Genomic DNA, 12,020 nt, shown 5'->3' on the forward strand with positions numbered 1-12,020 from the left:
CTATTGTTATAACCTTCCTTAGGTATATTCAAAAAATAAAAGTCCGGAGTTATTCATAAATTATTCGATTTCAAAACATATTAAACATTTTCTTTTTGATAAGTTTAAAAGTTATGTTTTAGAATTTTGTGATAGCAATTTCATTCATTTCATTCACTTGCGCTACTCTGTGATTTATGTCAGTGTCATAAAGTGACATTGACAGTTGACAATCAATCTAATGTCAAAGTCAAAAACTCCACATGGTTTTGTGTGCAAAATTGTAAATTTTGGCTAATATTTTAACTCTTTATTTTTGTGTTTGTCCTAAATTAAAACAATGTCGGATGTTCCTGATCTAAGTAGTGACGAGGAGCATTTTGAAGATGACGAGTGGCAGGAGATGGAGGCGAGCAATACCATGGTAACATGTTTATTTTGTTCTAACATCTTACCCAATGTTGACGATGCCCTTATTCACTGTGAAAAAGAGCACAAATTCAGTCTAAACGCTCTGAAAACGAAGTTTAACATGGACTGCTACTCTTACATAAAGCTAATCAACTACGTCAAGACCCACAAAGTGAAACCAGAGGTTATAGTTAACACTGACAAAGTAATTTGGGACGATGAAAAGTATTTGAAACCCGTTGAAAATGATGACTGGTTAATGTACGACTTCGATTCTATAGTGGAGAAGCCCGGTTCTCCTAAAAGTTACCATGCTAATGTTGAAAATGGGTTGGTGACTCTTTCACAGTCACACTTCATAGAACTTCAGAGTACAATCCAGGCTCTGACAGAACAGTTAAAAGAGAGCCAATCGCACCTCCAGATGGCTAAAGAAGACATGAACAAGATGAAAGACTCTATGAAGACACTAGTTGATGGAGGACCAAGCAAAGGAGACAGTGTTGTTGCAAACTGCGTGGCTAAAGTAGCCCTCGAAGATGATGAAGGATACTTCAGCTCATATGCTCATTTTGGTATTCACTATGACATGTTGTCAGACAAAGTTAGGACAGAAAGTTATAAGAAAGCCATCCTAAGCAATAGTGAAACATTGAAGAACAAAACGGTATTAGATCTTGGCTGTGGAACCGGCATCTTGTCAATGTTTGCAGCCTCAGCGGGAGCAAAGAAAGTGTATGCTCTGGACCAGTCTGAGATTGTGTTCCATGCCATGGATATTATACGAGAAAACAACCTGCATGAAACTATAAAAGTTATAAAAGGACGACTCGAGAATACAAAATTGGATGATAAAGTGGATATTATCATATCAGAATGGATGGGTTATTTCCTACTGTTTGAAGGCATGTTGGACAGTGTGATATATGCTAGAGACAACTGCCTCAACCCTGGTGGGCTGCTGCTGCCAAACCGGTGCAACATCAGCCTAGTAGCAAATGGAGACATTGAGACACATAAGAAACTCATTGAATTCTGGTCTGATGTGTACGGCTACAAAATGAATTGTATGAAATCCGAAGTAGTGAGAGAAACTAGTGTAGACATAGTCAATTCTAAGCATATAATATCTGAGCCTTGTGTTGTTAAAGATATTGATATAAACACATGTACTACTGATGTCATGGACTTTACGTCTACTTTTAGTCTGCCAATTACAACAGATGGAGCTATTACATCTCTAGTTGGTTATTTTGATACATTCTTTGAGCTACCGAGTGAGGTTTCATTCTCCACGGGTCCACATGTCACTCCAACTCACTGGAAACAAACTGTCTTCTACTTCCGTGATTGTAAACAAGTGAAAGCTGGTGATGTGATCAATGGTACAATTATTTGTAGTCGACAGAAAGCTGATGTGAGGTCCCTATCAGTGCAGTTAGATATTTTTGGTAAATCACATAAGTATATTCTTAGTTAAATCTCTGTACAGCTTGTGAAGATTTTTGTGTTTTAAGATAAAGCTGGTATAGAACCATCAATTTAATCAGAAACCATAATTATTGTCAACACAGGATTGCAATAAACTGCAGGTTATTTGCATATTTTTTATGGTTGAATCCTATTCTACAAGCTGTAGGTAGGTACTTATTGTTATTCAATTCTTTATTTACACCTTTATAAACAACATTTCAGATATGATCAGAAAAGTTATTTCATCACAGTCATTTTTCAACCCCCTTTTTTTCATTGAGTATTTTTATTACCTACCTATTGATAACTGAATGTGCTTTAAAAATGCAAAATTTAAATATAGATTTGTAACCAGTGCTTTGTGCAATAGTTCCTAAGGATAAATGAATAAAAATATGTTTTTTTCTATGAAAATCTTTATTTTGATTGTACACTTAATTTACACAAAGGTGTTTAGAATAGTTTTAGGGTTCAGAGACCCTTGAGTTCTAACTAATGTAATACCAACATTATTATTAAATGAGAGTAGGTGTTTGAGCTTGTTAGGTATTGCATCTTGGTATTCAGATACAAGAAGTCGTGATTAAACATTATCCATGCTCCAATAAATACTATTTATTTTAATATCGTTAAAATTAATTTAAAAAAATAAGGCTTCTAAAAAATCATATTGTTATTGTAATGCATTAGACCAATAATAAATACTATATACCATCGACATTTTTAAATAGCAGAAATATATTCTCATTTTGTAATAATTTTAGTATTACATTTGTACATTGAACTGGAGGGTGGCTGGCCGCTATAGTTGATAAAACACATGTTTTTTACACAGATAAGAGATACATATTATCCACAATCTTCACATAAGGTTCATAAAACCGATAAAACCACAATATTCATTTGTTTGAATCAGTCAAATGACAGTTATAGATTTTTATAAATTTTAATGAAAATCACCTGTCAGTTACTAAATCAAATTCTTATTGCATCTTCTTAAAACATACAGACCTACTCAGATAAATACACATTTTATTACTTATCTCTACCATCATCAATTTTATTGTTACACAATATTCTTTGAAAGACAAGCTGTGGGGTGAACAGTTGAACACCCATCAAATCTTATTTATAATTCATCAATTAACCTTGTTAAAAATAAGGTGCTAAAATAATCAAAGGACTAGCCTAAACATACTGATACTCATACTTATTGAGTGAGGTATTAGTAATAATTGAATAAAAAATTATATGTTTTTAGTTTGCATAACATCAATCTAACTATGAGTTTAGATTGTGAATGTTTTCTACACATTTACACATTTTCAATATGATAGCTATTTAAATTCATTGGGTGCCTCAATTACTATGTCTGGTTCAACATTGGAAAACAGTGAAGGTATACAAAACAAAGTTATTAAATATAATAAAGTAACCCGGTCTCTAAAAGAACATGATTATAATCTATAAAATAAATTACTTAGTAGATGCAATGAACACTGTTATTGCCAAAATGCTATAAAATATAATTATGCATATTTTTTAGGTACTTAATGCCATTTAATTTTGTTGTGACTGCCTAGTGCCTACCCAATAAAAGCTCAATTAACACAGAATTGAAGTAAGCTGCAATTTTATAAATTACTACTCATACCATCTCATACTCACATACTTAGACTTTTTACCAGTCAGCTTCATAAGTAGCAGCAGGCAAGGTACAAAACTGCTACTTACGAAGCCGACCGTTACACAATTGTTTTTCAATTAAAACATTTATTTATAGACACTTTATTGCACACAACATGGACTTTCCAAAAAGCAATTTCTTCCAGCCATCCTTCGACGGGTAAACATTGTTTAGGTGGAAATAAAAAGTATGATTTTAGTATCGTAATAATATAGCATCCTATAAGAAACCGGGTGTACGTCCATATAAGGCTCACTATACACTAATCACTACGGTTTATAAAGCTCTATCCCCATCAGAATGGTATTTAGGTACGAACCACATTCTAAATAATATTGTTTAACAATAAATACTTAAGTAAACCTATTTTTTACACTACATGCACAATATACAGAATTAACTTTAATTTCTAGATTTTCTAGAAAAGTTTTTTTATAATATTCGATAAATATAAAAGATTTTTAATATATTTTTAATTTCGTCTACATAAGCGTCACCAGTTAGATATACCCTATTAAACTAATTTACTATCCCTTTAGGTTAAAGGAGTTAAAAAATGTTATATTAGATGATAAATATGGTTTTGTGTGTTGATATTTCAATGGAAATGGTCCCACGTACCTTGCAAGCTAGGCCTTTGTAGGTATATTTGTTTAATTATGAAAACACAAAACCTTTTTTTCGTGCTTATTTTTTGTTATTTATGTAAAGTGCTTTGTTAAATTTTCAATGATAATATTTTTATACCTCTTGCAAAATACCTAGTTAGGTGATGTGAGAGGGAGTATGTTAATTTAGGCATTTTGGAGTCTAATAAATCATCTAAAAGGTACGTAACGTACATTAGTTAGTGCAAATAAGCGGAAGTCAAATTTTATTAATTTTCTGTGGTGTAATATTTCTGGAGGAGTAGTCGCACCACTCAAAGTTTCATTGTCATTTCCTAATAAAATAGGAACAAGAGTCTTTATGATTAGCAATTTCTTCATGTGGCGGTATTTTATCGGCCCTTTATTAATTGTTTATAATCATTCAAGAAAATTACAATTACGCAAGAAATTTCTTCATTACATCCAATATATGTAGGTATATGGGTAGAATGGATGAGTTAGTAACTATAGCTTTTGTGTACTTTGTATTCTCAATTTTGTGTTAAATTTTCAAGGACGGTTAAATATTTATTTAAGTATTTGCCCTACTATTATTTAGACTTCCATCAAGCATTATAATTATCATTTTGCTAAGTTACATTTTCACAAGAAATACAAATAGAATGAGACAGCCTCACATAACTACATACATAGTTTTTTAAAGATCTGATTATCATCTAAAAATATGTATAAATACCTATTTTTAAGTATGAGAAGGACTCTATCATGTTACTATTACATTACATTATTAGAAATATTTTTTTAATAACATTTGGTCAGCAATATCAAGACTACCTCCAATTTAATCGGAAATATTAAAATTAATAAGCGTATTTTTCATATTGATTAAATATATAGCTAATTAAGCTAGATGGTACTATAATATTTTAGTCGTATAGATAACTATAAAGTATTTTAAAGAAGTGCACACTCATGATATTAGTTGCTGCACCGCCGGAATTTTCATACATGTTTAATACAATATTGGCGAAAGTCAGTACAAGTCATACAAGTCTATAATAATATGTATTTTATTTACACTAATTATATTTAAAAGCTATTAAGTACTACCTATTCAGAAATATTTTTTCTGAGATCGTTACATACAATAGTAAAATGGAATATTTTTGTGTCTATTGCGGCACCTATTTAGGCCCCTAAATATGCTAACTACTGATTTTAATAATGCATTGTATCTACCCAATAAATTGTATTACAATGCAGATGCAATGTATTGCCTACTGTTACATAATATATTATATTTAAGTAGGTATCTTATGAAAATGAATTAGCTCAGCAGACTTGCCTAAGGATATCTTTGTGGTGTTGAAACGACACAATAATGCGTTGGATAACATTATTATAAATTAGTTCATAATACGTATGTACCTACAAAATTGGAGTCTGAACACCCCCTCATCTCTAGGTACTTCAAGATGACATTTTTGGCTACTGATTAAGTAACAGTTGAACTACCTACATTTAGATATTATTTTTATCCTTGCAGTAGGTAGAAGAAGGTACAAAAAACCCATCTTCATCAAAATTCAAAATATAAAAAAAACAAGTAGGTAATCAAATATATTTTATACAAGAATAACTTGATGTTTAACTGTGTTCTTAAGATTCAGAAGTGGGATTGAATTTATTCCCGGTTCTTATTATTATTACCCAGATTGATGCGCGAAGAAATGCGTAAGTATAGACAGATTGTAGATTAGATTTGAAACGAAACACTCTTGAAGTATTGTGCGTCGACGTCCATTGCGTTTCACTTACACTTTACACATTGTCTTTGTTCATCAGCGAACAGAACATGTTATAACAATTTGTTTTAACGGTATTTACAAATCTAGCTAAATATTATTCTTCCGTCACAGTGGGGATGTCGGTGTGCGGGGTCTCCTCCGACGCCTCCTGCTGGGCGCGTGCCTCGGCATCTGGAATTATTGTAGATGATAATGTTAAATTTAGGAATAGTAATAGATGATAATGTTATTAAATTAAACATATTTCCTAAGAGCGACTACCTTTCTGGATTATCATCACTATCATCATCATCACGACCCATTACGTCCTCACTGCTGGGGCAAGGGTCTCCTTCCAATGAAGGAAGGGTTTAGGCCTAATCCACCACGCTGGCCAAGTGCGGGTTGGTGGACCCCAACACAAGCAAGCTTGTGCTGAGAGAGTTGTCGGGTAAGTGGGCAACCCGACTTTCAGATGTTTTTCAAGCCGCCCGAAGGCCTCTGACTAGGCTTAACGACTGCTGCCGAAGCAGCAACCGGGGCCCACGGCTTAACGTGCCGTCCGAAGCACGGAAGCGTCCAGAAAAGCACCACTTGAAATTGGTCACCCATCCAATGGCTGACCGTGTCAGTTGTTGCTTAACCTCAGCGATCAGTTACGATCACTGAGGCCCGCTCGACTACGGACGCTTCATCACTACATCACTTCATCACTATCGTTAACTGGTAAATATCTCACCAATCACAATCTCAAAATGAGCACCACAACACGTTTGCTTCTCTTTCACCAAAGAACACCGGGGTGCCATCCGCCAATTTGAGCCTTTTACGGTCGTACGTATGTACGGTCGCCTGCGCCTAAAAGTATACAGGCGGAGTTTTTAAAATAGCGTTCTCAAGCTCACATGCTGCTCAAGCACATCCACATAAACACCACTGCTACACACATCACACACAACACGTCCCCGGATTTATAACATGTAGCTGGTCCCTTCATCATCAGGGATCGCTATTTTAAAAACTCCGCCTGTATACTTTTAGGCGCAGCGCATGCGACCGTACATACCTACCCAGATTTAGTTTATGAACAGTTAATTTTAAGGCTGATTACACAACTTATTTTTTTTAGGATTCCTAAATAATTAAAATAAAATCACCACCTACCTTTAGTAGCCTGCTCCTTCCATATCTTCTTGTTGTCACCGAGGCACGCGATCCATGGCTTCCTGATCTTGAACTTCTTATTGCTTTCGCTTTCTGAAAGTGGAAAAAAAATACTTGTTATAATACAATGCATACTCAGTCAGCTTAGAACTGCAATTTGCGGGACTTAGAGAGATGTTCCTAGTCATGTGTCTCATTTCATCAATGTTTCACCAAAATCGGTTCAGCATTAAAGAGTTTTTGTACGATCTAAGTTTGGCACCTTACCATGACACCTCCGTCTAAGTACTTATAACATGATTTTAGCTCCTCTAAGTTGCAGAAAGGGACTCTAGAAGCTACTGTCAACCTTAAATTTATTGCTGTCTTGCTTAGTATACGGGCAGAAAGAGGCAGACATAGATTTAGGTAATACCGACATTAGCTTCAAGTCCCTTTCTACTACTCAGTTCCTACCCTTGCCCCCCTCCCCCCGCGGCTCCCGCCGCCCCTTGGCGCCGTGCAGCGGGCCGAGCACGCACTCCAGCATGTCGGCGCACACGCCCATGCTCGGCTCCACTATGAACTCTATGAAGCCGATCTGCGACTCCGCCACCAGCGTGTTGTTGCGAGAGCAGAGAGGGCTGAAGGGGAGGCCTAGTACAGCTCCTTAGGGACACATGGTCCGAGACGAGCTTCACCAAAATCGGTTCAGTATGCTCCCGCTCCTCAGAGACAAATGGTCCTAGACGCGCTTTACCAAAATCGGTTCAGCATTGAAGATTTTCTTACCCACCTTCATCTAATATAACATTAATTATGCTATTCCAAATCAAATCAGTGTGTATGTTTGTTACTTCTTCACGTCATACGGCTAAACCGATTTTGATGAAATTTGGTATGAAGTTAGCTGACACCCTGGATTAACATATAGGCACACCATCTTGTCCGTATATTATCAATATAAGCGGTCATAGTCACCCTTGCCCCCCTCCCCCCGCGGCTCCCGCGGCCCCTTGGCGCCGTGCAGCGGGCCGAGCACGCACTCCAGCATGTCGGCGCACACGCCCATGCTCGGCTCCACTATGAACTCTATGAAGCCGATCTGCGACTCCGCCACCAGAGTGTTGTTGCGATCGCACAGAGGACTGAAGGGCAGGCCCAGTTCGCGTTCCTTGTCTCCTTGCAGGAAGAACTCGTCGAGCAGGCTCATGGTCCAGCGGTGGTGGAGGTCCCAGCGCTGGAAGGTGGAAGGTGGAGGTTAGTTGGATAAGGAAAGCCAGCGTAAGAGCAAGTGGTGAGTGAATTCGTCCTACCACACATTAGGACCTACACAGAAAGAAAGCAGCTCAGGTAACCAGCTTTAGCCAGCTTTCTTTCTGCCTTGGGACGGTAGTTGTAAAAGATGACATATTGATTTTTGCTGAAGGAAACTTTTGAACTGATAAGTAATGCGACAAGTCAGACATACCAAGGAATAAATTGATGCCCTAATAACCCTTTTCTGGTTTAGGCACTTGTTTATATTGCAAAGTGGTCACACTCTAGCAGTGCATCCATCTCGTCAAGGAAGTATATATAGGCAGTAAGAATGTTCATAATAAGCTCACCTTAGCCGGATGCGAGATATCACAACAATGCAGCACCAATGAAGCCGCCTTAGACTTGTCTACCACGGGCTCGGCCAGCGTCAGCATAGCCCTCATGTTCTTGAGCTGCTGGAAGTGGAACGACATGTCCGTGGCCAGCACCATGTCGATGACCAGCGTGCGGAACTCGCGGAACTCGTCCCGGGACAGGTTCTGGAGGATGTTGCACTCCTCGTCGCGGAGCAGCCTGCGGGGGAGCGGGGAGGGGGGTTAGGTGTTAGATGAACTCTGATTTGAGGACCTAAAGATTATGATAGATGATTAAACATTCGCCAAAAAATAAAAGGTCTTTTCTATACATAGAAACTTCGTTGGTCACGTGACTTTTGAGAACAATTTTTCGTGAATTTCCAGAACTCTTAAAAAAGGTTGTTCTGTATGACCCACTTTCGGCTTAGTATACTTACCCTTTTTGCAACACCATGTATAGTTATTGTATCCAATGTTAGTCTAAGTACTTAATATTTCATTTCATAATCACTGTTGGACCTCTTGTCTGATACAGACATAATTATGTATTTAAAAACATGAACTTTATGATTAGTTATTTGGTAACAAACAACTAGGTAGGTAATTCGTTGTGAATTTAGTAGGCAAGTGCCAAGTAGGTAGCTAAACGGTGGAATGTCTAAAAATAAACGGACAAAAAATCTACTTACCTAATTCGATTCGACTAAGCTTTTCTACCGAATTTAATATTGAAATTTCCTACAAAACGTTAAGGTAGCTATTCTTTTTTCAATTACTTAACGTCGCTCGTCCATATTGAATTTAGCTTTTTTCGACGCCAAAGCACTCAGAAATTTTCAGGAATAATGCCATTCCACCATAATATTCACATTTTATCAGAAATTGTGTCTAGGTTCAATAGAAAATATATTATTCGAAAGCTAATAAAGCTTACAAAATGTTCACAGGACATTTTCTATCTACGTACAATTATAGGTTCCTAGAAATGTAGGAATAGGGCGAGCGCTGCAATATATAATATTGTTCTTTAATATCGTCCTGTCCCGTCCCGTTATAAAACGAATGAAATAAAAGACAGCAGGAAATTACAACTACGCTGACGCTCTTTACAGAGAAAAATTCAAAAACAACCCTCCAATAAAAATGGCGTTTCCTGAATTTTGCAAAATGGCGTAACAACAAAATAAAACAGCGCTTATTTTCAATTACTCCTTTTTCTGTTAACAATAAGCCAAGTGGTCGTTAAAATGGAATTACATGCTTATTGTGGTTCAAGGGTCGCAAAAACTAAATTCTTTCAGGATCGTGGCTGTGTTATTAAATTTTAAATGCAAATTTTTCAAGATGGCGGAATAGGGTTAACAAGGTTGCAGTGGACAAATTATGTTTATACCGAAGCAGTGCAGACTTGTAGAATTTGAACCTAAAGTACCTAAGTAAGTACACTCTATTTAAAACTACGTAGGTAGGTAGTACCTACCTAATTTATAACTTAGGCACTTTCTCAAAAGGGCACAAAAATGCAAATAGCCAATGCCATGTTAACATATTATTATTTATTAAATTACCTAAAGTCTTAATAAGCAAAAAGCCTGAGGTTACTCTACTACTCCTTAACTAATTAATACATACTGCGAGGCTAGATCTTTCCGAACACTTTTTCCTGAAGTGTCTGCGTTCGCGAGATAAAAGAAGTTGATTTTTATCCCTCGGGAAATTTCCCATTTAACGAGTCCACAAGCGACTGCTGTTGTGGAAATTCTTTTGTTCTCGAAATTTCTGCCTCTTTATTCAAACGCTAACTATTTTCGGGTCTTCACAAAGAGTTCGCTTTCGAGTTCCCCAAGTGAACGTGCTAGTTTTGCAATTGAAAGGCTACTGTTTGGAAGTTGGATAAAGTTACCTAGTATACAATAACCTGGGTGAGATTCGTTCTGAAAACTAAATAATGGTTGTTTAAGATGTCTATTGTAATGAAGTCCTTGAAAGAAGAGTGGCAGCTCTTGTTTTCAGTATATCTGTCTAAATCAATGTTATGCTTGTGGTTATTTGTATTTGTATTCTACCCACGTATTGAAAACTATTTCATTTAATTTTTTTATACTTCGTGCAACGACCGCCCTACCCTGTCGCGGGATACGATATCGTTTTTTTGTACCTACCTAGGTATATCAAATACTGTTGCATCAACCACCAACCATCACCATTTTGTAAGAACCAAGACTCTCTTATGGAGCGCAACAATACATGCCCGTATTCATAGTTATCGTCTTGGTAACCTCCTCAGAAACAGGCTGGTGACGTCAGATGTCAGCAATTTGCGTCTGGCCCGTCCGTTGTAGGTTTTCATTAAAATGTAAATCGTGTCGGCTGCACAATTTCATCACATCACCCGTCACGGCGAGCTTCAGATAGCTAAATGAATATTGCGAAGGCAGTGCCTTGCAGAAATCTGCTGGCAAGTGTTCCACACCTATTTTAGTACGTTACTAGTTAGGTACATATTTACTATTGTAAAATGCAAACATAGCCCGTAATAAATCATTACAGGAATTTTTTATTAAACAGTCTTTAAGGAAGCTCCTTTAGGATTATTTAGGTACTTATATAACCAGCTGTGGGCGCGGGTTGTATACAACACAAAAAATTACACCGGCTAAGCATCGAACCCGGGACCTTCGGCATAGCCGCAGTCATGGTCACTAACCACTACACCAACCGGTTACCTGCTTAATATGTTGTGGCAACCATATAGATTTCATGTTGTAGGTTCTTAACCATTTAGGTAAGTGATTGTCTTATCTTCCTGCCTTTAACAGGAAACAAGGCTTTATCTATTCAATATTCATCAATCAAATGCCTCAAAGCAAAGCGCAAATTGGTATTGACTAATTACGCAGTTAATTAACAGGAATAGATACATGCATAGCTACGATGCTTTGTCATGTATTCCCAGAAATTAAGTCCATCTCCAGAAATCTTCAATAAGTTAAAATTACTTTAACACAAATTAACTTTATTTGCTTCTGAAATTTGGCTCATTTGGAAAAGATACTGTAAATATTGCTGGTTACATCTAAAATTCTCTCTCTCTCTCTATCTCTCTGGCTCTCCGTGCCTGCGTTCTCTGTTAGTTGCATGATAACAACTTCAACTGCAACCGCAGTCCGCAACACTCGGTCTTGCTGATCCTGCTGCCTTACTATGGCCGTAGGTCCAATATAGGTACCAGTCAGATACCTTGCTGAATTAGAAACTCCCAAGGACCATGTATGTGTCAGTTGATGATGCTTAAAGATTTATCAATGTG

General features: G+C 36.9%; 2 protein-coding genes across 3 annotated transcripts in view; one reads left to right on the forward strand and one right to left on the reverse strand.

The window, feature by feature from the left end:
• Positions 1 to 228: 228 nt before the first annotated feature.
• LOC105386631 (protein arginine N-methyltransferase 1) lies at positions 229 to 2,621 on the forward strand. The gene has a single exon (XM_011557238.3). It carries the CDS (start codon positions 320 to 322, stop codon positions 1,868 to 1,870), a length of 1,551 nt encoding a protein of 516 aa, XP_011555540.3. The 5' UTR covers positions 229 to 319; the 3' UTR covers positions 1,871 to 2,621.
• A 3,154-nt stretch (positions 2,622 to 5,775) lies between these two features.
• Positions 5,776 to 12,020, reverse strand: part of LOC105386650 (dual specificity calcium/calmodulin-dependent 3',5'-cyclic nucleotide phosphodiesterase 1A) — a 146,433-nt gene continuing 140,188 nt past the window's right edge. For both annotated transcript variants that reach the window (XM_048630297.1, XM_048630299.1), the window contains 4 exons: positions 8,702 to 8,927; positions 8,073 to 8,331; positions 7,113 to 7,205; positions 5,776 to 6,140 (listed from right to left, as the gene is read on the reverse strand). In XM_048630297.1, coding sequence (XP_048486254.1) covers positions 6,064 to 6,140; positions 7,113 to 7,205; positions 8,073 to 8,331; positions 8,702 to 8,927 — 655 coding nt within the window. In that variant the 3' untranslated portion in view covers positions 5,776 to 6,063. The remainder of the gene's footprint in view (positions 6,141 to 7,112; positions 7,206 to 8,072; positions 8,332 to 8,701; positions 8,928 to 12,020) is intronic.

Source organism: Plutella xylostella, chromosome 4, assembly GCF_932276165.1.
Source record: "Plutella xylostella chromosome 4, ilPluXylo3.1, whole genome shotgun sequence".
Taxonomy (NCBI): Eukaryota; Metazoa; Arthropoda; class Insecta; order Lepidoptera; family Plutellidae; genus Plutella; species Plutella xylostella.